This window comes from Eriocheir sinensis, chromosome 57 (genome assembly GCF_024679095.1).
Source record: "Eriocheir sinensis breed Jianghai 21 chromosome 57, ASM2467909v1, whole genome shotgun sequence".
NCBI lineage: Eukaryota > Metazoa > Arthropoda > Malacostraca > Decapoda > Varunidae > Eriocheir > Eriocheir sinensis.
The window spans coordinates 6,260,116-6,286,430 of NC_066565.1; the positions used below are offsets into that span (position 1 = coordinate 6,260,116).

The 26,315-nt window shown below is 47.8% G+C and overlaps 1 protein-coding gene across 19 annotated transcripts in view; it reads right to left on the reverse strand.

The window, feature by feature from the left end:
- LOC126984740 (translation initiation factor IF-2-like) overlaps positions 1 to 25,863 on the reverse strand; it is a 38,462-nt gene extending 12,599 nt beyond the window's left edge. For 14 of the 19 annotated variants that reach the window (XR_007737530.1, XR_007737540.1, XR_007737539.1 and 11 more), the window contains exons 1-4: positions 24,336 to 25,863; positions 23,903 to 24,120; positions 22,820 to 23,021; positions 17,063 to 17,315 (exon numbers count right to left, since the gene is read on the reverse strand). Coding sequence is in view for 1 of the 19 variants with exons in the window: in XM_050838766.1 (XP_050694723.1) it covers positions 15,004 to 15,874; positions 16,611 to 16,891 (1,152 nt within the window). In the remaining 18 variants the exon portion in view is untranslated. Of the gene's footprint in view, positions 1 to 1,690; positions 3,357 to 12,770; positions 15,875 to 16,610; positions 17,316 to 22,819; positions 23,022 to 23,902; positions 24,121 to 24,335 lie in introns of those variants that run through there. The other 5 variants (XR_007737525.1, XR_007737526.1, XM_050838766.1 and 2 more) reach the window with 5 other exon arrangements.
- Positions 25,864 to 26,315: the final 452 nt, after the last annotated feature.

Sequence of the window (26,315 nt, forward strand, 5' to 3'; positions counted from 1 at the left end):
ACGTTCATGTGCCTGAACAGGTCGGGCAGGGGATTCGAGATGACACACACAGCATTACCCGCAGTTGCTTCTAGAACGCGGCGCTAGACAGATCACAAGTAGCCAGTGGTCTTGCTTGTGTCAGTGATAAACAATGAAGATACACCATGTTTGGTGCCATGGACTCTACTAGCAGGACAGAAACCTTGTGATGAGGCAAGCTACTCGAATCGGAGCTAGTGAGAGGGCTCTGAGTGTGGTGTAGGTGGTTTATGTGGACACAGATGGCCGCCGGCGCCACGGCAAATGGGTGGGGTGAGCATTGTTTGGTGGGTTCACAACGCTTCTCTCCCAAACCAAGCTTGGGGCTAGTGGGAATGCGTGGTTTCCATATAGGGAACTGTAAATTCGTCGCACTCCCTTATTTTTGTGGTGGTAGGAGGAAAAATCCCTAAATGTAGGGAATTTCCCTAGATCCAGGGTAATTTCCTCCCCCCCACCCCACCCCCCTAAAAAAAATATCGATTGTGACGGATTTCGTGACTCCCACCCGAAACCCCGTATTCCCACAGGTCCCGAAACTTGCTTTGGGGGAGAGGGGAGATTATGGGCAAACACTAGAATTTTACCGGATCATTGATAAATAAAAACAAAATATCCGGACAGGCTATTCCTTAGCCCACTACCACCTTATGGCGACATAAAATAGTCCCTCCGCCAAGTTCGTACCCAACATTTGGTGATGTTAAGTGCGCCTATTATCACTTGCATCAGTGGTACTCTTGGGTGAAGCACACCACTGTAAGGCATTGATTCTTTTGCTGCAGCAATGGTTTATAAATACATGTTCCAGCTATTTTAGTGTTAGGTGCAGTGCTTCCACTTTTAAGGAATTTTCCTGATAATCAGGAATTTTGGGCCTCCTAAGGAATGTTCTCAGGAATTTGAAAAATCTAAGGAATTTTGAGGAATATCAGCTTCGAAGCACCGGCAAGTGTTTAAGGTTGCGTGTTATATATTATAGAAAAAAATACGTTGAGCTGTTTACTAAATACTAGGGCAGAGATGTTGGTAACTTGGTAGGACCGTTGGTAGGTGGGAGGATGGGGGCAGGGGGCCAGCCTGCCAGGGGCCCATGGTATGGGTGGCCGGCCAAGTCGAACGGTTCAGGTTCAGTACGAGAAAGATCGCCGTCACGCGAGGATATCAGAGTGATTCATTGGTCACTCTTCACTTCTTTTATGATAGAAGGGAGTTCTAGCAGCTCTTAACAGTTGCTGGACATGATGGAGGCGGAGAGTGTTGCGGCTGTTGCCACTTCAACTTCTTCAAGTACTAGTAGCGATTATGATAGTGGCCAATATTCTTTACATGTTGCAATTTACTGTTTCAATATCTTGGCATCGTTTAATTGTACCTTGTTAATATAATCAATATAAAGGAATTATGGTTTCATTTAAAGTATACACAATGAGTATGTAACAAACACACATCTTATATATATATATATATATATATATATATATATATATATATATATATATATATATATATATATATATATATATATATATATATATATATATATATATATATATGAGAATATAAATCTCAGGAATAATTCTGCAATCTAAGGAATTTTGGTGACATGTATAAGGAATTCAGAATTAAGGCTGTGGAAGCCCTGAGGTGACATTCTCTTGCCCCTCACCTCACAGAGGAGTAAGTAATTCACTGTAGCTGTGAGACTCAACCAGGCTCCAGGCCCAGGTGCAGCTGCCACAGCTGTGGAAAGTCAGCCATCAGTATTTCCCTTCCTCTTCTTGCTGTGGCTCCTCTCCTTTTATCACTTCACAGGCAAGCCTTCTTTCTTCCTTGTCTTACAAGATCACTTTTACCTCTCCTTCACTTCCCTTTCCCTATCAGGCTCAGCTGCTGCTAACACCCTGGTCACTATAACTACTGTAGCCAGACACACTTCAGAAGTGGGTCTTCATGTGCCTGGCAATGTCACCCCTTGTCTTAAAGAGCTTTCCACAAACATCACACTTGACCTCTCTAAGGCCATAGTGCCTGAAGATGTGTCGATTGAGTGCCTGCTTCACACTGAACCTCTTCCCGCACTCTTCACACTCATGACTTTTTACACCTGTGTGTGTAAGGGTGTGTTCATCAAGGTGACTCTTCCGGCTGAATGTTTTCCCACATTCCTTACATTCATAGTTCTTCACACCAGCATATGTAAAGATGTGTCTATCAAGGTCACTCTTCCGGATGAATTTTTTCCCACATTCCTTACATTCATAGTTCTTCACACCAGTGTGTGTAAGGGTGTGTCTATCAAGGTTACCCTTCAGGATGAATTTTTTCCCACATTCCTTACATTCATAGTTCTTCACACCAGTGTGTGTAAGGGTGTGTCTATCAAGGTTACTCTTCTTGATGAATTTTTTCCCACATTCCTTACATTCATAGTTCTTCACACCAGTGTGAATAAGGGTGTGATATCCGAGGCCTTCCCTTCTGGTGAATTCTTTTCCACACTCCAGACACACAAACTTCCTCTCTCCTTTGTTACTGGAGTTGCCAGCAGCAAGTTGCTTCATCTGGTGACCACTGACCCTCCTGCCCCCTGCAGCAGTCTGCTCCTGCTTGTCCTGGGTACTCATGCTTCTTCTTCTGGGGTGTTCTAGGGGGCTGTTAAGCAGTAGACTTTGTTCTTCTTCTGGGGTGTTCTAGGGGGCTGTTAAGCAGTAGACTTTGTTCTTCTTCTGGGGTGTTCTAGGGGGCTGTTAGGCAGTGTTGTTGTTGTTGTTGTTGTTGTTGTTGTTGTTGTTATGTGCCGCGGCCACTAGTCGCTCACATGAGCCCTGGTGTCGTCCTGTGAGGGCCTCACAGGCTGTCCCGTCTTCCTGAGGAAGGCACAGGTGGGGCGGGTGGCTGCTGCTTCCTGCTGTGAGGGGTGGACGCCTGCCGCCGCCAGGTCCAAGGTGGCCGCCACGTCCAGGGAGGGAGGGAGTTGGTGTCGTGGCTGGGAGTGGAGGCGGGGCAGTGCAGCAGCAGCAGCAGGAGGTGCTCAATGGTCTCCTTGACGGTCCTGCAGCAGCAGCAGGAGGTGCTCAATGGTCTTCTTGACGGTCCTGCAGCAGCAGCAGGAGGTGCCCAATGGTCTCCTTGACGGTCCTGCAGCAGCAGGGGAAGAAGTGAGGGTCGTGGACCTGCCAGCCTGCCAGGGCGGGCGGTTGAGTTGAGTTGTCGGTCGGTCGGGAGTCTTGCCTTTGTAACGGCACTCCCTGATGTGTCACTACTGGCTGGGTCTATTATTTTCCCCTTTTTCTTTCATTCTTTTTTCTCTTATTGTCCAAAACTTGTGTGTGTGTGTGTGTGTGTGTGTGTGTGTGGAGCGCTGCTACGGCGGCGGACCGGTAGGGATGGACAAGTACCGTTAATTTGAGTACCGGTAGTACCGGTACCGAAAACTCAAGTACCGTTAGTACCGGTACCGGTACCGGTACCGGTACCCGAAGGAGTTTTTCTTTTCTTAATGACTTAATTCTGATGAAATTCCCAAATAAATTTCCTGTAAAGAAAACTCTCTCTCCTTCAACTTAATATCAACTAGAGTAGAAATGCAACGTTTATAGGAGCCTTCTGATTAATGTAAAATCACTTAGGTTTAAGGACAGACCACCTAGTCTGGACCATGGGGTCTGTGTGGTCTTATTTTCTATGTAAATCTATGTAAATCTCTCTCTCTCTCTCTCTCTCTCTCTCTCTCTCTCTCTCTCTCTCTCTCTCTCTCTCTCTCTGAATGAAGTGAATATTTATTTTTTCGATAAAAAAATAGCATGTATAGTTATTATGGATGTACTCGATCATAGTCTAATAACAATAACAATATTTATTAGCAATCTAAAAAAGAAAAAGAATCGGACATGAAGAATTATCCAGTAACTCCAATAAATAAATAAAGGGGCTGTGATGGAAACGGAAAGCAGTGATCATTGCTCAAATGGTGAGGCTTCGCGGTACCTGGTACCGGTACCTGGTACCGGTAGCTGGTATCGGTACTGGTACCGCGAAGCCTCATGATCACGTGGGTTCCGGGAAGCTTAATGATCACTCGGCACTGCGCATTGCCGCTAGTACCGGTACCGTTTGGATCTTAGTGACGCTCGGCGCTCGCCCGCCTCCATGTGGTATGGGCCCTGTGTGTAGACGCTGAGTCACTGCCCCGCTGACCGTCCCCCCAAGTTCCCACCATTTTGTCCTGCTTTCCGTTTACATCACAGCTTCCGTTTCCATTATTTTATTTATTTATTGGAGTTACTGGATAACTCTTCATGTCCGATTCTTTTTCTTTTTTAGGTTGCTAATAAATATTGTTATTGTTATTAGACCATGATCGAGTAGTCGAGTACCCATATCACCGAGATATCCACTCACTGAGTGGTGATCTCTCTCACTCTCTCTCTCTCTCTCTCTCTGAATTTTTTTTTTCGATAAAAAAATAGCATGTATAGTTATTATGGATGTACTCGATCATAGTCGAATAACAATAACAATATTTAGCAGCAACCTAAAAAAAAAATCGGACATGAAGAATTATCAATAAATCCGAGCAACTGGTACCGGTACCGTACCGTTTAGCTGGTACCGTGTGTACCGGTACTGGTACCGGTACCTGCCCACCCCTTCTTCTTCTTCTTCTTGGGATTTACCCCCTGAGAAGGGGGAACGGGCCTTTGTCTATGCGACGGCCCGTCGCAGAGGGGAACCCGCCGCTGGCGTGCAGCGGGTGTGGGGAAGCCTCCGCCGCCGCCACAGCCACGAGTAAGAGCCGGCGAGCAGCGACGGAGGCACGGGCTCTCTGGGCAGGCGCCCAGCAGACACCCGTAGCTGACTCGCGCGAGCAGCCGAACGGTCGACTTGACCACGGAGGGGTGGCCCAAAGCGAGGATGACCCCACGGGTCCACCTCGCCTCCGTAGAAGGGCCACCCGGTCGCTCGCACGAGGAGTGCTGGCGTTCCACTGTGCCCACCCCTACGGACCGGGGCCTGAAACCTCATCAACGGTCAACGGTACTGTTGCTTTTGTTTGTTCGGTGTGTTCATTTTCAAATAAAAATTTTCCAATGATGTCGTCCTCTTCTTCCTCGTAAGGCAGCTGCAGCCTCACACACTTTATTCTTTCCTCTGCACAGGCCGGGCACCAGAGCAGGAAGTGTCGCAGGTCTTCGTGTTCAGCTTCGCACATGTCACACTTGGTTTCCTCTCGCCGGTGTCTGTTTCTACCTTTTAGTTGCATGTTGTTTGTCCTGCATCTGAATAGCACTTCTGAGGCTTGGTTGTTGGTGTATACCTCCTCTTGTCCTCCCAACTCCTGTCTCCATTTTCTGTATATCTTAAGGCTTGCTTCCTCATCCATTTGCCTCTTCCACTCTCTTGTATCCACCTCTCTCATTCTCTCCTTTGTCTCCTTCCTCACATTCACACTCAGTCCCTCTGTTGCTCTCAGTTCATTCAACAATTTTTTAAGTCTTTCACTGCCTACTTTGTCTCTTCTCTATCATCTCCTCTCCCACCCTTCTCACCAGATCGCATCCTTCCACAAGAACATACCTTGGGTACTTCCACTGTCCCTCCCTTATCCTGTTTTTAACACTGGAGCTTCCTAGCTATTTCCCCCCGGAGTGCTGCTTCCTGTGCATACATTGGTGCCCTCAAAATCTTCCTGTACACCCCATTCACTATCCTCTACAACTTTCCTGTGTCTGTCTTTGCTATGTTTATTATATTTACCCCGTACAGGATGGATGGCAGTGCAACATTTTTCCAATACGTCTTTCCTATTAACATTCTTGAACAGCTCTTTTCAGTTACATTGTATGTCATATTTGCTAGCCTTCTCGCTTTCCTGAACATTTCTTCCTTGTGCATTTGAAAACAGTTCCTTTTGTCATTAACTATCATTCCTAAATATTTAATTCTATCCCTGACACTAATGCCCCCTACACTTTCTGGTTTGTTTTCCATATTAAAAATGATAATATAGCTTTTCTGCTTATTTACTTCTAGTCCATATTCTTTAGCTATAGTCTCCATCTTCTCTATCACCTGTACTGCTTCCCCTACACTATTTGCCAAAAGCATGCCATCATCTGCAAAGAAGAGTGAGGTAATCCTGAACGCCTCATCTTTATACCCACATTCTAGCTCCTCTAGCTCCTGAATTACTTTAAATGCAATCATCTTAAACAGTGTAGTTGAGGCAGTACATCCCTGTCTAATCCCACTGGTCACTTCTATTTCTATCTCCTCCTCTTCTTTATCTATCTCTATCTTAGTTCTATCTCCTACATAAACTCCTGCTATGAAGTTAATTATATCTGGGTTTACCTTGCTATCCTTTAAAACTTCTATTAACTTATCTCTTCTTACACTATCATAGACCTTTGCAAAATCTATTGAGATTACTATCAATGGTTTCCTCATCTTATATGCTCCTTCTACACAATATCTTAGAATAAATAGGTTGTTTTCTATCCGGCTTCCCTCTGTAAATCCTGCCTGTGTATCCTTACCTATACCATTTATCCTAATGTGGTCCTCCAAGCTAGTTCTAATCACAGCCATCATTAGCTTGTACCCTACATTCGTCAGAGATATTGGCCTTAGTTCTTTAACCTTTGGTCTTCACTTCTTTGGCAACATGACTGTCCTAGAGTCCCTCCATCCCTCTGGTATCCTCCCTGTCTCTAGTACTGCCCCAAGGTCTTCAACCAACACCTTCCGTAATACTTTACTTTTGGCAAATTCTTTGTACATTTCTGGCTTTATTTTGTCTGTTCCAACTGCTTTTTTTATTCTTCATTCTATTGATACATTTAATTACTCTATCTTCCCTTATGCTTTCTTCTTCCAGATAGATGAATCCCCCCTTCACCCTTCTTGTCATTTCCATGTGTTCTCTCACTTCTAGTCCACATTTTTCAGTGTGCTGCCACCCCACTGCCCTCAGCTCATTAATATCCTCCAACCTTACAGCCTGGTTTTCCTCTATGTCCTTTTTTACCTGTTCATACTCCCTTACATACTCCTCTCTCTGTGTTCCAAACTTCCTTTATATCATTTCCATGTTTTCTGTACACTCCACTCCAAAAACCTTTTACTTCCTTCCCCACCTTTCCTCTCTCCAGCTCCACTCCGTCCTCCCCATATATCCTTAAAGTGTCTTTATCCTTAACCTTTTCCCCTTTAAGTATTCTTATATACTCCCACATCTTTTTCCCTCCATCTTTCTTATCCTTAATTTCCTTTGTTATCTTCTCCTCTTGTTTGTACATTTCCTTCCTTATCTTTAATTGTACCTTTGTTCTTTGTTCTACATATAATTTTTTCCACCTTTCTTCCTCTTCTTTGCATTTTGCATTTCTCCTATTCCTGTTTAACTTCTTCCTTTCTTTTATTTCTTTCCTTATTTCCTCGTTTATCCATGCTTGTTCCTCGCCGTCGCCTAGCTTTTTCTCTCTTCTTCTATATACACTTTTTAGCACTGCCTCTGCTGTTTCTCTCATTTTTTCCTCCAGTTCTCCTATACTGTCCACCTTATTCCTCGTCACACTTTCTTCTAGCTTTTTCCTAAAGTTTTCTAGCGATGATTTATCTGTTTTATAGTACTCCCTCTCAATCCATTCTTTTTCTCGAACTCCCTCTTTTCTTCTTTTACCCTTAATTTCACCTGTATCAGGTTATGGTCTGAAGGATCATATTCTTCCTTTTCTTCATCTATCTTCATTTTATGGAACCTGTTGTACACCGTGTCTGTCACCAAAACATAATCTATTACACTCTGCTGTCCATCTCGGCTCCATGTCACTTCTCCTCACACCTCTCGTCATCATTTAACATAATCAATCCATACTTTTCCATCCACTGTAAAATCACCTCCCCATTTGTTTACTTTTTGTGTTCCCTTGAACCCCACATGTCTGTTACAGTCACCCATTATCATCAGTGGCTCTGAGTTTTCCTCTATTATTTTTTCTATTTCTTGTGTTATTTCCTTGTTTCTCTCTACATCACCAACACTAAAGTAGACTAGCACTAACCTAACCTCCCATTTTCCTATTTTTCCTATTGTGTGTAATGCATCCTTACATTTTTTTTCTGGGTCTGTGGTCTTTGTCGGTCTGGGTCTTTTGTGTTTCTAAACTTCTTTACGTTTCCTCTTCCTTTCTTTTCTTCTCTCTTTTTTGCCAAAATTTACAGTCACCCCCCGCCGTTCGCGGTCTCACCCATCGCGGTTTCGCGTATTCGCGGTCAACTAATTGTGACCCCCCCCCGCTTATACGCGGCCCCAGTTTCGCGTATACGCGGATGCACTGACGCTAAATAGGAAGGCAGAGAGGAGGGAGGGAGGCAGAGAGGAGGGGGGAAGGGAGAGAGGAGGGAGGAAGGCAGAGAGGAGGGAGGGAGGGAGGCAGAGAGGAGGGAGGAAGGCAGAGAGGAGGGAGGGAGGGAGGCAGAGAGGAGGGAGGGAGGGAGGCAGAGAGGAGGGGGGAAGGGAGAGAGGAGGGAGGAAGGCAGATAGGAGGGAGGGAGGGAGGCAGAGAGGAGGGGGGAAGGGAGAGAGGAGGAAGGCAGAGAGGAGGGAGGGAGGGAGAGCAGAGGGGGAAGGGAGAGAGGAGGGAGGAAGGCAGAGAGGAGGGAGGGAGGGATGGAGGCAGAGAGGAGGGATGGAGGCAGAGAGGAGGGGGGAAGGGAGAGAGGAGGGAGGAAGGCAGAGAGGAGGGAGGGAGGGAGGCAGAGAGGAGGGGGGAAGGGAGAGAGGAGGGAGGCGGGGCAATGGACGTTAGGTTGCTCCTGTGTGACGTCACGGTTAGACTGTGACGTCATGCTTTCCTATTGGCCAGCAGCTCACTCAGGGACGACTGCTATTGGTCGAGATTTTCTCATAGCAACATTATCCTAAAAAAAAAATTCACGCGCCGCCACACTGCAGTGTTGCCAGATTGGGCTACTTATCGCAAACTGGGCTACTTTTGGGTCTTCTGTGCTACTAAATTTTGACCCCAGGGTGAGTGTTGATTACATATTGTTGTCTAACAAGGTCTTGTCTCATTTCAGTCATTAAAAAGAACGAAAAAAACATGTTTTATATGACGTGTCAGAGGTGACTTCCCCAAATGCATATTTTCCCATAGGGTTATAGTCCCGCCGTTCGCGGTTTCGCGCATCGCGCCGAAGTCCGGGAACGAAATACCCGCGAACGGCGGGGGATGACTGTATATAGTAGGTACTGTCTTTAGTGTCTCCATTCCTGCTGTGTTTTCAAAAAGAGCTCTTCCGATGGTGTCCTCTTTGTCCTGGTGGTATGGACACTGCTCCTCTCCTCGCCGTGGGCCGGGCAGTGCAGGATGAAGTGCCTCAGGTCCTCCAGTGCGGGGATGCTGCTCCTCTCCTCACTGTGGGCCGGGCAGTGCAGGATGAAGTGCCTCAGGTCCTCCAGTGCGGGGATGCTGCTCCTCTCCTCGCCGTGGGCCGGGCAGTGCAGGATGAAGTGCCTCAGGTCCTCCAGTGCGGGGATGCTGCTCCTCTCCTCACTGTGGGCCGGGCAGTGCAAGATGAAGTGCCTCAGGTCCTCCAGTGCGGGGATGCTGCTCCTCTCCTCACTGTGGGCCGGGCAGTGCAGGATGAAGTGCCTCAGGTCCTCCAGTGCGGGGATGCTGCTCCTCTCCTCACTGTGGGCCGGGCAGTGCAGGATGAAGTGCCTCAGGTCCTCCAGTGCGGGGATGCTGCTCCTCTCCTCACTGTGGGCCGGGCAGTGCAGGATGAAGTGCCTCAGGTCCTCCAGTGCGGGGATGCTGTTCCTCTCCTCACTGTGGGCCGGGCAGTGCAGGATGAAGTGCCTCAGGTCCTCCAGTGCGGGGATGCTGCTCCTCTCCTCACTGTGGGCCGGGCAGTGCAGGATGAAGTGCCTCAGGTCCTCCAGTGCGGGGATGCTGCTCCTCTCCTCGCCGTGGGCCGGGCAGTGCAAGATGAAGTGCCTCAGCTCCTCCAGTGCAGGGATGCTGCTCCTCTCCTCGCCGTGGGCCGGGCAGTGCAAGATGAAGTGCCTCAGGTCCTCCAGCTTGTCTCCACACATGATGCACGCCGTACTCTCATTGTTAAATCTTTTCCTATCTCTCAGCCTCATGTTACTTGTTCTACAGTTGAAGAGGATGGCTGATGCTTAATTCACTGTTGTCGTACACTTCCTCTTGTCCGCCCATCTCTTCTCTCCAGGTTCTATATATTTTCGCGGTTGCTTCTTGCATTTCTTGTTTCCACATATTTGAGTCACATGCTCTAACTTCTTTTCTTATTTTGTCATTTGTTATTGTGCCTCCTCTTATTCCCACCCTTTTTCTGTCTTTTATTAGTCCTCTCATCCAGCCATTCTTCTTGGTCCATCCTCTCATCTCTTCTACAACACTCTAGCAGTTCATTCCCTTCCCCTCTCAAAACATACTGCAAATATTTTAATTGTCCTTCCATAATCCTTGCCTTCATGCTTGATACTCCCACTTCTTCTCTTAATTGAAGCTGCTACCTGGGAATAACTTTAGTGTGGCGACTGTGCCTGATGAACGAGCCTCCCATAACCCACTTAGCCAGTGGGGTACCTCTTTGGCCGACTCAGTAGGGAGTGGCTCTCCCGTCACGTAAGCTGGTCGCGGGTTCAATCCCAGCTGGCAAATATCCTCTCCTGGTCTTGATTAATTTCTCGTTTGTTTCGATACACACAGAGGACGTGTTAGAAAAGAGAAAAATTAAACTCTCAGGGCATGACATAACTTGGGGCTCCCAATATCTTCCTGCACACACTGTTCTCTATTCTTTGGAACCTGTCATTCTCTTGCTTTGTAAAGTCTATGATGTTGGCCCCATACAATATTGAAGGTAGAGCCAGACTTTTCCAGTATGTTTTCCCTATCATTAGTCTTGAGCAGCTCCTTGCCTCAACTGAGTATGTCATATTTGCCATTCTGGGGCTGGATTCTTGGAGGAAGAATCCCAAAGCTGGATTCATCAACCTTGCCAGCCTCACCTGCAGTATCTTTCACATTTACTGGGGCGCTACCACGGCTGTGGTATCTTCCAAACACAGCATTCATGAATGCAATGGTAGCGCTGTGGTAACCTTTACCCAAGCAACGTGCTTGGGTAAAGCACGAGCTTTGCTACTGTATAGACTGCTGGCCAAGGCCCTGCAAGTGATGCCGGCCTGGGGCCGTGGGTGTGCCCAGTTCATCCAACACCAACGACTTCACACACCTCACTCCCACCCTGTTTCCTGACCCCAACACTCATTTTTAAGAAAAACTGAGACCACCATCATCTTCCTGAGAAAATTCTGCATCACACTAGCATAAAATTGTAACAATAATGTAAAAATACACATACGAAAATCAGAGTTTAATGAATGGCGAGTACACATTTTCTTGCACTTATATTTCACTTCAACTCCTTAGTACTCAGCTGGTTTTCGTCGTATCACTTTTATAAGCCCAGATCCTAAATCTGCATGCTTTTCTGCTTTTGATGGTGTAGGGCACGTCTCGAGGAAAAAATACATAGGCTCAAAATCGCCTCTGAACAAAAGCCAGGGCAGTGTCTACCCACTTACCACTCCTGCGGTAACTCATTTACGGGTGCTCGGAGCTGCGGTAACTTTTGGCCTTACCACGGGTGCGGTAAGTGGTTGATGAACGTGAATTTACTGGGTGGGCGGAGATACTGCAAAACTTACCAGCCAGACGTGTGGTAAATGGTTTGATGAATCCACCCTCTGGCCTCTGGCCGTGTTGCCAATTGTAATTTTATAATTCTGCTACACAAGCCTCAAACGCGCTACATTGCACCCCAAACTGCATTTTTTAATATATATTTCCATATCAGACGAAATATATTTTATCTGCTGGTTAAATGCATTGTACCTGCTGTTAACCGTACATATTTCTGAACATTTTGAGCACTTTTTCCCCAAATTGATCTTAAAATTTAGGGTGCACGACCAAATTGCCATTCATCATGGTGTTTTACCACTTGCTTCATACTGATCTGGTGCCAGTGTTAATGAGTAATAATGTGTGGCTTCAATATGCCATCCAGCATGCAGCTAATTATTTAACAGCCAGACAATGTGAAGAAGAGTCAAGGATCTAAGAAGACAGAGGTCAAGAGAAGTACAGGTAACTCGATTTACGCGAGTATTGTGTCCTTGAAGAGGTCGCGTAAAACAAAAACAATGTAAATCAAACAAGAGGTAGGTTTATATCGAAAAATAAATATTCACTTCATTCAGTGGAGAGAGAGAGAGAGAGAGAGAGAGAGAGAATATCCATATCACCGAGATATCCACTCAGGCACCCAGTCTCAGCCTCACTTGTGTGAGGAAGAAATGAGGGACACCATGAGCGACTGCCTAGTATTGGTACCGTACAGCTGGTACCGTTAGTATCGGTACTGGTACCGGTACCTGCCCACCCCTATTGTTGAGTAGTGTGGCAGCATGGGTACTGTGTTGTTGTTCAAGTGGCACGCGGGAAGAACTGAGCTCAGCTGTGTCGCCGTGGCGCCGTGTGAGTCCAGTTGCGTGAGACATCTGGTGGCCACTCCATAAAATATTGCGTATAAGTGAAAGAAACATGTAGAAAACATTTATTTGGATTTTGGACCCCGCGTTATTTCAAAAACGCGTAAACCAAACTCACTTCAATCGAGAGTTACCTGTAAAGGTAGAAGGTGAAGACAAAGAAGCAAAAGATAAAGAAGAGGAAGAAAGAACCCCCCGATTACGGTAGCTTGTGGCCAGCTCTGCCGGGGCTATACAGGAGCTGGAGTGCTGCTGCAAAGGGTGGAGTCCACTGTACTCCTGAGAGCCTGTAATTGTAATTAGGAAGACGTGACAACACACGCAGCAGCCACGAACAAACACAACAAAACAACGATTACAAACATCACAAATGTTTTCTTTTTATTACCATCAGTTGTCTTTACAATGTGTCAGTTTTTATTTATATATATTATTTTCAATATGTACAGAGAAGCTCAATGGAAGGAGAAATGAAAGAAAATGAGAAAAAAGAATACTTTACACTGTGTGGCCTATTGCTTGAGTCACTTCCATTATCTACACTATTTACACAGCAGCTTTAGATAACAATGGTAGCAGCAATACAAAATCAGGAATACTAAGAGTAACAACACAGAATGCTTACCATGCTGGCCATACATCAGCCCCATTACCTCCAGCCGCTGCCGGGCCACTACACGACAAAGTCCTTCCCCAGTGTGCTCCCCCTCACACTGTGCTCTGCCAAATGCCCTAACTTTGTTTCTCCACCTGCTCCTCTGTCTGTCCTGGCTTATACACTTTCTGGGTTGCTGCCCTGCTGCTTTGGTTGTCGTCTGATATCATATGATATGACCTGTCCAAGTCCATTTCTTGTTCTTAACAGTCAATACATTCTCTTTAAACCTTTATCTGTTCTCTGATCCACAATGTCAAACATATACCTTGTAAAAGCTAAAAACAAGAAGCTCCTTCATGGGAGAACAGTCTTGTGCTGCATCATGGGAAATGCTGGGAGCCAAGGACTTGCTGAGCTGAAGCCTGGCAGGGGCAGCATCACTGAGGCAGGTCACTCAGGGTGAAGGAGACAGAAATGCACGGCCTCTCATTTGCTTCATCAAAAAAGGTCCGTGGAGGCAGTGCTGCAGCATTTACTTCAAACAAATCAAATCACTTTGTGTGAAAATACAGAGAAGAACGCATTGTCCTCCTTGCTTTGTTTCTTTCAAAACAAAGACAATCTGCTGCACACCTGGCAGCCACATTTTCTTCTTGCCACCTGTTCATAAATATGATGCAAAGGTAAGTGAAGTCAGGCTTCCACTGACAAGCGACCACTCTAGTGATTCAACCCAACGCATCTATGGACTGAATCGTCTTCGTCTTCCGGCAAAAATGCGCGTAGACTAAATGTTGGCATTTGGTAATGCAGGGACAGCCCGAGAGAAAAGCTGGGAGATGCCAGACTGTCTTGGGAAAAATAGGTGGTTGCCGAACTATTAGAAACCAGATTAAGACTTTTACTGCATACATAAGATCTCTGTACTAGTAATGATAATTAGAGTAATAATGCTCTCAGGGTCTAAGACGAGATGATGTGCATGCGTGATGAACTGACTGAGACGCGACGAACCAGCAACATTGGAAACACTGCCGTCACCTCTTTATTACATCACGTGTTTCAGTGTGAGTTACTGCCAAGCTTTCTGCAGCATGGCCAAGAGTTGTGTACAGAGTCAACACTATACTTCTTCACAGCCCAAAGAAAAAATATGGTGGCGATCAATGTTTCAGAAAAAAAAAGTAAAATACAGACATTTGATGACATGCACTGGTCAAAATATAATAAGAATAATGATAATAATAATAAACAATAATGATAATGATAAGAAGAGCAATAAAAATAATAATCTTTTAAACTTCACTGAATATTTTGTGAACAAGAGAAATAGGAATGAAGGAAAAAGATTCTCTCTCTCTCTCTCTCTCTCTAAGCATTCCAATTGTTTCTTTAAAGCTAACCAATCAATACAAAGAGTTAACCTCAGGCCTGTTTTTTGTAGTTGATATTTATGGCTGATAACTTTCTTGTTTGAATCTTTTTAGAGAAAAAGATGACAAGTTAAGAAAGTTGTGAAGAAAACAAGAAGAAAAAGAAGAACAGAAAGGAACCACCACCAAGCAGAGAAACAAATGAGAGAATAAGGTCAGAGGAGAAAAAAAGAAGGAAATAAATAAATAAATATATAAAAGTCTAAGTATCCCATTTTCCTAGTAAAGAAGACACTGCCAGACAACTCCTTCATGAGCACACTCCCTCCAGGATCAGGCTGATGCCGAGGCCAGCCAGGCCCTGCACCCCAGGGGCAAAGTTTACAGTGTAGGTGATGCAGCCCAGGCCTTAATTAACCACCCTTGGGTAGGCAGACCCTGGCCCAGCCCCTGCACCCCATGGCCACCCTGAGGGAGGCAGACCCTGGCCCAACCCCTGCACCCCATGGCCACCCTGAGGGAGGCAGACCCTGGCCCAGCCCCTGCACCCCATGGCCACCCTGAGGGAGGCAGACCCTGGCCCAGCCCCTGCACCCCATGGCCACCCTGAGGGAGGCAGACCCTGGCCCAACCCCTGCACCCCATGGCCACCCTGAGGGAGGCAGACCCTGGCCCAGCCCCTGCACCCCATGGCCACCCTGAGGGAGGCAGACCCTGGCCCAGCCCCTGCACCCCATGGCCACCCTGAGGAAGGCAGACCCTGGCCCAGCCCCTGCACCCCATGGCCACCCTGAGGGAGGAAGACCCTGGCCCAGCCCCTGCACCCCATGGCCACCCTGAGGGAGGCAGACCCTGGCCCAGCCCCTGCACCCCATGGCCACCCTGAGGGAGGAAGACCCTGGCCCAGCCCCTGCACCCCATGGCCACCCTGAGGGAGGCAGACCCTGGCCCAGCCCCTGCACCCCATGGCCACCCTGAGGGAGGAAGACCCTGGCCCAGCCCCTGCACCCCATGGCCACCCTGAGGAAGGCAGACCCTGGCCCAGCCCCTGCACCCCATGGCCACCCTGAGGAAGGCAGACCCTGGCCCAGCCCCTGCACCCCATGGCCACCCTGAGGAAGGCAGACCCTGGCCCAGCCCCTGCACCCCATGGCCACCCTGAGGAAGGCAGACCCTGGCCCAGCCCCTGCACCCCATGGCCACCCTGAGGAAGGCAGACCCTGGCCCAGCCCCTGCACCCCATGGCCACCCTGAGGAAGGCAGACCCTGGCCCAGCCCCTGCACCTCATGGCCACCCTGAGGGAGGCAGACCCTGGCCCAGCCCCTGCACCCCATGGCCACCCTGAGGGAGGCAGACCCTGGCCCAGCCCCTGCACCCCATGGCCACCCTGAGGGAGGCAGACCCTGGCCCAGCCCCTGCACCCCATGGCCACCCTGAGGGAGGCAGACCCTGGCCCAGCCCCTGCACCCCATGGCCACCCTGAGGGAGGCAGACCCTGGCCCAGCCCCTGCACCCCATGGCCACCCTGAGGGAGGCAGACCCTGGCCCAGCCCCTGCACCCCATGGCCACCCTGAGGGAGGAAGACCCTGGCCCAGCCCCTGCACCCCATGGCCACCCTGAGGGAGGCAGACCCTGGCCCAGCCCCTGCACCCCATGGCCACCCTGAGGGAGGAAGACCCTGGCCCAGCCCCTGCACCCCATGGCCACCCTGAGGGAGGCAGACCCTGGCCCAGCCCCTGCACCCCATGGCCACCCTGAGGGAGGAAGACCCTGGCCCAGCCCCTGCACCCCATGGCCACCCTGAGGAAGGCAGACCCTGGCCCAGCCCCTGCACCCCATGGCCACCCTGAGGAAGGCAGACCCTGGCCCAGCCCCTGCACCCCATGGCCACCCTGAGGAAGGCAGACCCTGGCCCAGCCCCTGCACCCCATGGCCACCCTGAGGGAGGCAGACCCTGGCCCAGCCCCTGCACCCCATGGCCACCCTGAGGGAGGCAGACCCTGGCCCAGCCCCTGCACCCCATGGCCACCCTGAGGAAGGCAGACCCTGGCCCAGCCCCTGCACCCCATGGCCACCCTGAGGGAGGCAGACCCTGGCCCAGCCCCTGCACCCCATGGCCACCCTGAGGGAGGCAGACCCTGGCCCAGCCCCTGCACCCCGTGGCCACCCTGAGGGAGGCAGACCCTGGCCCAGCCCCTGCACCCCATGGCCACCCTGAGAGAGGAAGACCCTGGCCCAGCCCCTGCACCCCATGGCCACCCTGAGGGAGGAAGACCCTGGCCCAGCCCCTGCACCCCATGGCCACCCTGAGGGAGGCAGACCCTGGCCCAACCCCTGCACCCTCCTCCTCCTCCTCCTCTTCAGAATATTTTCTCAAGAGGCAACATCAGACCAGCACAAGAATCTCTTTCCTCTTCAAGGAGACCCAGCAGACAGGAAGTAGTAGTAGGAGCAGCAGTACAAAAATCACCTATGGAAACAGTAGTAGTAGTAGTAGTAGTAGTTGCAGTAGTAGCAGGTTCAGTGATGCCAACACCCACGCATCTCACACCCTCTACACTAATGCCTTCCGCAGCCTTCGCCACAGCAGGGGGTGTGGGCGGGTCGGGAGTGGTGTTGAGGCTGCCGCTGCTGGGCCTGGGGACGAGGCGGAGCAGAGCGGCCATCTTCACTGCCAGCGGCCCCTTGGTGTTGACGATCCGTGCCTCCTCGTCTGACATCATCTGCGTGAGGATGGGGAAGATGAAGCTGCAGTAGTAGGGCTGGAGTGCAGCTTCAAATTGTGGTTATTGGAGTAGACCCTAAAGCAAGAGTAGCCGAGCAAACAACACATCTACACTATCAGACACCTGACCTGACCTAAGCAACACACAGCGGGGCGACAAATCAACACAAACTGATTCCCAGGTCCAAGGAAGAACTGCAGTTCTAAGAGACATATAAAACACGAGTAGCTTAGCACACAACACACCTGACCTGACCTAAGCGACACGAAAATTGTAATGAAGAGAAACCAAATTATGTAAAGGTTGAGAAAGGGGAACTGTTGCAGCTGATGGAATCTTTAAATGGAAGGAAAGCTATGGGACCGGATGAAATCTCTGGTCAAGTGCTAAAAGTGTAGAAATGAATTAGTGGAACCACTTCATGACATAATAACATGCTCTATAAATACAGGAAAAGTGCCCTTAGAGTGGAAGAGAGTGAACATTGTACCAATTTATAAAAGTGGAGATAAAACTGAACCATTAAATTATAGACCAGTCTCTTTGACAAGTGTAATGTGCAAGATCTGTGAAAGTATAATAAAAAACAATGGGTTGAACATTTAGAAAGGGGAAACATGATAAATGAAGGACAGCTTGGATTTAGAAAAGGGAAATCGTGTGTCACCAATTTACTGTGTTTCTACTCAAGAGCAATAGACGTGGTGCAAGAGAGAGAAGGGTGGGCTGATTGTATTTATCACAATTTGAAAAAAGCTTTTGACAAGGTTCTGCACAAAAGGCTAATCTGGGAATTACAGAAATGGGGAGGAATGGGCGGAAAGGTCATTGAGTGGATGAAGGATTACTTAACCCTTAGAGTACGGGTGGCAAGATATTTCTATGGATGGTGTGCACAGGGAAAATTTAGACATTTAAAAGAGGTGGAAATGGTGTCTTTCTTCTTTGCAATAATTGTATATTCATCTAGTATATATGGTGCTGTAATAACACTTCTCTCCTAATAATAATAAAAAAAGTTATGACAGCCGAAAATATTGCGCATTTTCTTGTGGCCGTGATGCGTCGCGTGGAAGCACCCCACTCGCTCTCTCTCTCTCTCTACCTACTTGCCCCCTTCTCCTCTGTCAATGTCACTACCATAGCAGTCATCTGAGTCACAGCCACTTTGATTCTCCCGCGCTCTACTTCAGCCCAGAGCAGAACTGCTTGATGCGTCACGAGACATGACAGATGTATTCCGAACAAAAGTAGAAAATAATCTGTGGCCTTCGGTAGGCTGTGTGCTGGAGATGAATGAGAGTGTGTATGGATGCCAGATGCCTCCACCGTTCTTCTGAGTCAAGAACTGGCGGTACATTTGAAACGTAGGGAGCGTGGAGTGTGATGATTATATATATGATCCCCGTACGGGTGGGGCGTGTGGCAGCGCACTTATATATACGATCGCCGTAATGTAAGGGTTAACAGGAAGAGAAATGAAAACGGTGATTAGAGAAGAGTTTTCAAATTGGAGGAGAGTAGAGAGTGGAGTTCCTAAAGGCTCAGTTGTGGCACCAATACTGTTCATAATATATATAAACGATATCCCGATGGGTATAAAAAGTTATATAAGTCTTTTTGCAGACGATGCAAAGTTAATAAGAGAAGTGAAGACGGAGAAAGACTGTGAAGAACTGCAAAAAGATCTGGATAGAGTGTTAAGATGGAGCCAGTTATGGGAGATGGAATTTAATGCAAACAAATGCCATGTTATGGAAGTGGGGAAAAATAAAAAAAGACCAAGGAAAACATACAGGATGGGAGAAGAAAACTTAAGGCAGTACATGAAGAAAAAGATTTGGGAGTAACGATGCAAGACACACTATCCCCAGAAAAGCACATAAACAAGTTATTTGGAGAAACCTACAGGATGTTGCAAAACATAAGGGTATCATTCCATTATATGGAAAAAGAAATGATGAAGAAAATAATAACAACACTGATAAGACCAAAACTTGAATATGCTGCAGTTGTGTGGTCGCCTTACAAAAAGAAGGAAAAAATGGAATGACCTGCAAGCTGCTTGGGTAGGCGGTGGCCGAAGTGATAGCGTACTGGACCCACATTCGCCGTGTGATGGACGACGCGGGTTCGAATCCCCACGCTACCACTCGGATTTTTCAGTCACCGCCGAGTGGCTTAAAACTACCCACATGCTGTCCTGAAGACCACCCATCAACCCGGACTCTAGAGGAAGCCGTCCAAGCGAATCAAGAACGAGTTCCGGGGGGCAGCATGAGCCAATGCAAGATGGCGCCACTATAAACACTCGCCTGCGCCAGAACGGGCTGGGCCGACCATCAGGACCCACCTGGAAGAAGCCTTGGGCCGACCATCAGGCCCCACTGGGAAGATGCCTACCGGCGCAATAGGCAACAACGTAAAAATAAAAAAATAAAAAATAAAAAAAAGCAGAGGTAAAGGAGAAGAATAGTGCAAGAACAAAAGAGGCAGAAAATCATTTTTTTGGAGAGTTACGGGAGACAGGGTAAAGAAATGGTGTACTGTAAGGGAAAAGCCGAAAGAGAACAGAAACTAGACAAGACTGGAACAAGTAAGGGTTTAAGTGTGATGTATACCAATGTAGATGGGATACTATCTAGAAAACTGGAACTACAAGATTACCTAAAGGAAAAAGAGCCCAAGATTGAGTGTTTAACAGAAACAAAGCTAAAAGAGGTCATGCTAATAGTGTTTAATAATAATTACAATGTATGGAGGAAGGATAGGAAGGGTAAAGGTGGTGGAGTGATGATAATGATGAGGAAGGAGTTATTAGTGAAATCTGAAGTATATGGAGAAGGAAAGGCAGAAATACAGTACCCTCTCGAGTTTCACGCTGGCTTCATTCCGTAGGCACGGCGCTAAACTTGAGGATCGCGAAACTCGAGGTATTGAAATTCATGTAAAAGCGCTTATTGGTTCCGACCCGTGGAAAATAATGACTTTTTCCGACTTTACTTTCTTGTTATCACAATTTTTTTTACTTTATTCCCTTGTTATCTCAAAATACGTATTGTTAATAGGCAGAGAATGGGATGTAAGAACAGTTCATTTTTACGCCGCAGTTGAAGGCGGCTGCCTTACAATTGGCTGGCAGTTCTGAATACACGCTTGTGATCCACGTGGTGTCGTCTGCTTAAGTAAGGGCGGTCGCTCGCGATCACCCGTAGGACAATTAGATTTTCACCAATGGTATGAGGCTTCTTGGTCTGCGTGATTTTTCAGAGCAATTCTGTATGAAGCCTCCAGCGCACTGCTTTGTTCTGACGAGCAAACTGACCAGTGGAATCAATGCGACTGGCCTTCAGAGCAGCTTCTTTTCGCTTGAAGTAGTCCAAGCTTTTGTCCACCAGTTGGCTATGGTAAGACTCAAAATGAACCTTCAGTTTGCTTGGCCTCATACTTTCATGACTCAAAACCTTGGTGCAACTGTTGCGCCTTGGGAGTCACAGCCAGGAGTGGAGCACATACAGACCCCTCCCCCCCCCCCCAACCCCCCCGTCGCTATGATCTGACTGACTGACTGATTGTGGTTGATGTTTTCAGCAGCTGGCCGCTTCACATACATGAAATAAATTATTTTCTCCCAAACCCACCGCAACCCCTCGAGAAAACCTCAAACGACCCCCAGGTTAAGAACTGCTGATCTACACTATTTGGGCGGTCACAGACATGCACGGCATGTCATTCTCGAGAACTTCCAACAAACCCACAAAAAAGGAGTTCCTGAAGGGGGGGACACATGCCCCCTGTGGCCCCCCCCCACTGGCTACGCCCCTGTGGTGAGTGTGATCTGGGCAGCCAGGCACATGTGTGCGAGCAGCCCCGACCACGCGCTGGGCCCGAGCAGCTGACGGGCGGCTGATGATGGTGATGGTGATGATGAGCGTCAGCGGCACAGCCCCCGCATCGGCGCCACCCAAACAGCATTTTCACAAGAGCCCACGTGTGTGTGGCTGTGCCCATTGTGGGCCCGGGCTCCTCAATTGGCCAATTCTCACTTTCCACATGCTATGCGGGACCCCTTTCCTTTCTTCCATCTCTTCTTTTTCAAAAAGAAGAGACTGAAGAAAAGAAAGGGGTCCCGTGCAACATGTGGAAAACAAGAATCAGCAAATTGAGAAGCCCAAACCCACAACAAACACAGCCACAAATCGGATCTTCGGTGATACATATAACATGGTGAGAAATATAGGCATAGCATTCCACTACATGGACAAAGAAATGATGAAAAAATTAATAACTACTATGATCAGACCTAAACTAGAATACGCGGAAACAGTGTGGTCTCCACATATGAAGAAACACATAGTAAAACTAGAAAGAATACAGAGGATGGCAACAAAAATGGTTCCAGAACTGGAGGGACTGACATATGAAGAGACTAAAGGAAACGGACTTGCCAACACTAGAACAAAGAAGAGAAAGAGGAGACCTAATACAAATATATAGGCTATTGAGTAAAATGGAGGAAGTAGATAACGAGAAATTGCTACTAAGAGAGGAACCTTCCAGCAGGAATACTAGAGGACATAGTAAAAAGTTGAGGAAGGGAAGATGCTCAAGAGACATAAAGAAATATAGCTTCCCACAAAGAAATATAGAGGTTTGGAACAGATTAAGTGAAGAAATAGTATCGGCGAAGAGTGTGCAAAGTTTCAAGGAAAAGTTGGATAATTATAGATACGGAGACGGGACCACACGAGCGTAAGCCCAGGCCCTGTAAAATTACAACTAGGTAAATGCAGGCCCCGACAAAAACACCATTCAGGCGGTGCCGATGCAAAGGCCACGCCACCAACATTCATCATCACCATCACCATCATCAGCCGCCCGTCAGCTGCTCAGGCCCAGTGCGCGGCCGGGGCTGTCTGCACACATGCGCTTGGCCACCCGGATGGGTGGCCAAGTGCAAGATGTCGACGGTTTTTGATTTTCCCCATAAGAATAATGATTCAAAGTTTGCGACCTACAACGTCGACCTATTTATTGCAAATTTGGAGACAGTACTGTAATTAAGATAAAAAACCCACTCTATTTAAGCCTCAAAGTAATTATTCAGTGACGAAATCACCCGTGTCATAAATGACACAAGTGTCATTTATGACATCATCATCATCATCCTACCAACACCACGATTCTGGCGTAACACAATGGGAATGACGATGATGATGATGATGACAGTTAAGGACAACCACCTGAGTTCCAAGTTAGTGACAGTTCTCAGCCGTAAGATTCTGTTTGGTCACAAGGCTCGAGTCACTCTTCCATCAGTCTAAGAGGAGGTGTGACGCTACACACATCAATAACAAGACCAGATGGAAAGGTTAAAGTTCACAAGATCAAAAGGTTCAAGTTAGGGACAAGATAATAAGGCTCAAGTCACTCTTCCTTCAGCACAAGAGGACGCACTACACCACACTACTCTACACTGCACCAGCTCCATACAGACTTACACGTCACTACAGCACTTGGAAATCTTTGGTGTGGCGCTGTGTCTACGATAACCCGGCCAGCCCAACACAGACAGTAAGTACACTGGCGGCTGTGACTCTACTCTCCAGTGGCTGTTGGGTTACTGATGCCGGTGGGGGCACTCTGCAGCCTCGCCCGGTGTGCCTTCATCTCCTCCAGCTTCTTGCGCCTGAAGAACCCTTTCTGTGAGGAGGGGAGGCTGTGTTAGTATGTGTGTTTGCCACTGATGCAGCTGGACCTAAACATTCTGCATGATGAGGGGAGACTTTGTTTATATATTAGTTATGCTGCAGCTGGCCCTGAGAATTTAGCATGGAGAGGGAAGACTTTGTTAATGTATCTTTGCAAAACAAAAGACACTTTCCCAATCTTTGCACAATACAGAGGCTGTCCCAATCTTGGCCACCCCTAGCCGGGCAGGAAAGGATGCTGCTGATTGGCTAGTGGCGGGCGGAGTGTCTGAAGTCTCCTCCAACTACAACTCACGTAGGTTCACAAACTGTTCTTGTTTCTTTGCACGGGTCACCTGTTACACGAGAAGCAGGTTTTGTTGACCTCATTGAATCAAGTCGTGACTGTGCAACTGTAACACAATTTCCAAAACTAGATAGGGTAAAAAATAAGTAATTGTGGTGAGTAAAACTGAGAGAATATCATTTAATGTCTATACCACTTATTGCAAAGCCTTCACTGCCGCCTCTTGTGTTGCAAAGCACCATCTGATGCAGGAGGACTGTGTGTACAAAAAATTTTTATCTTCCTAACCTGATTCCATTACCAATGCAAATAACAATGACAAGTGACAAGTGGTGTAAACATTAAGTGTGACTTACTGAGCTTGTCACCCTTATTACTTTATTTTTTGCCCTGTCTAGTTATGTAAACCATGTGATGGTTGTACAGTCACTGCTTAATGCAAGGATGTCTACGAAACTTGCTTCTCGTGTAACAGGTGACCTGTGCAAAGAAACATGAACAGTGTATGAACCTACATGAGTTGTGGAGACCCGAGCACTCCACCCGCCAACAACTGGAACCTGCAAGCTGACTGGTCTCAAGCTTACGTGCGGAACGTCGGGAAACTGTACTGCCACGGCCACTCAGAGGCAGTCCAGGCGGGAACAGGGTGAGGGAGGCACAGACCAGCACACCCTGCCTCCATGCAGCAGCAACAACCTTCCTGATGCTGTCACCTCTGTGGCCTTGTGTCACTGTACGGCCGTCTGCTTCTCTCTCAGTCAGCATGGAGGCAGCAGGGAAGGGAGGCACAGACCAGCACACCCTGCCAACAAGGTCAGGAAGAGTTGAGACTGTTGCTGCTGACCCAAGTATTGCCTTGGCAGCACCACTTCTGACATGTTCATGTTCCTCCATTAAATATTCATATTTTCCTCTATGCTATTTCTCATCAATCTTCACTAAATAACAACTTTCCTGGACAATTTCAGTCGTCCTTGCAGGGCTCTGGTGTTCAGAGCTGTTTATTCCCAAACTTACTTGTTCACTGTTTGTTGGGGACACAGCCCAAGGGAGGGGGACGGAGCATCATTGTCAGGCAGCCCAGTGCGGGCCAGGGCTGACCAATCCCACCAACAGCTGAGCTAGTTAGTGGCTGCGGCGGCGGCACAGTCGCAGGGCCGCCGCAAGAGGAGGCTATGCTTTCGTGAATATTATCCATTTTCAACAATAAATAGTCCTTGAATTAGATTTTTAAAGCGTTTCCATGATTGTTGAACGTTTGTAGAAAAGATATATGAAGAGCTAGTGATGTTTGGTAAGTTAGGTAATGATATACTGGCATGGTACTAAAATGAATCTTTACCGCAGACACACTTCAAAAGTGGGTCCTCATGTGCTGGACAATGTCTTTCCTCGTCTTAAAGAACTTTCCACAAACATCACACTTGAACTCTCTAAGGCCATAGTGCCTGAAGACGTGTTGATTGAGTGCCTGCTTCACACTGAACCTCTTCCCGCACTCTTCACACTCATGACTTTTTACACCAGTGTGTGTAAGGGTGTGTCTATCAAGGCTACTCTTCCGGTTGAATCGTTTCCCACATTCCTTACATTCATAGTTCTTCACACCAGTGTGTATAAGGATGTGTCTATTAAGCTCACCCTTCTGGGTGAATTTTTTCCGACATTCCTTACATTCATAGTTCTTCACACCAGTGTGTGTAAGGGTGTGTGTATTAAGGTCACTCTTGTGGATGAATTTTTTCCCACATTCCTCACATTCATAGTTCTTCACACCAGTGTGTGTAAGGGTGTGTCTATCAAGGTGACTCTTCTGGATGAATTTTTTCCCACATTCCTTACATTCATAGTTCTTCACACCAGTGTGTTTACGGGTGTGTATATTAAGGTGACTCTTCTGGCCGAATTTTTTCCCACATTCCTTACATTCATAGTTCTTCACACCAGTATGTGCAAGGATGTGTCTATCAAGGTCACTCTTCTGGCCGAGTTGTTTCCCACATTCCTTACATTCATAGTTCTTCACACCAGTGTGTGTAAGGGTGTGTGTATCAAGGTTACCCTTCTGGGTGAATTTTTTCCCACATTGCTTACATTCATAGTTCTTCACACCAGTGTGTGTAAGGGTGTGTCTATTGAGGTTACTCTTCAGGCCGAATTTTTTCCCACATTCCTTACATTCATAGTTCTTCACACCAGTGTGTGTAAGGGTGTGTATATCAAGGTTACCCTTCAGGCTGAATTTTTTCCCACATTCCTTACATTCATAGTTCTTCACACCAGTGTGTGTAAGGGTGTGTCTATCAAGGTTACCCTTCAGGATGAATTTTTTCCCACATTCCTTACATTCATAGTTCACACCAGTGTGTGTAAGGGTGTGATATCCGAGGCCTCCCCTTGAGGGGAATTCTTTTCCACACTCCAGACACACAAACTTCCTCTCTCCTTTGTTGCTGGAGTTGCCAGCAGCAAGTTGCTTCATCTGGTGACCACTGACCCTCCTGCCCCCTGCAGCAGTCTGCTCCTGCTTGTCCGGGGTACTCATGCTTCTTCTTCTTCTGGAGTGTTTCAGGGGGCCCGTTAGGCTGTGGGACCACGGCCTCCTGAGCCCCGTCAGTGTTAAATGCCGGAGGCTGTTGTTAGTGTGTCGTTGTCACCAGGGTGGGGATCCTGTCAGGCTGGCCGGACTTCTGCAGGAAGGTCTGTGTACACTTGAGGGCTTGGAAGGCAGTGTTGGGGCTGAGGGTGTCGCTGGCCCGTGGGTGTGGAGCCTTCGTCGTCTTCTTCTTCTGGGGTGTTTTAGGGGGCTGGTTGGGCAGGGCCAGAACTTAGAAGGGATGCTGCTCGGGCCTCGGCGTGTGCTGTTGTTGCTCTTGCTCTTGCTGTACAGGTGACCCGTTGGCAGTGTTGCCAAATGTGTAGGATCAAAAGCGCTAGACTGAGGTGTGAAATGCGCTAGGAAAATTTTCGGCTCCTCTCCCTCTAATGGTGATAGTA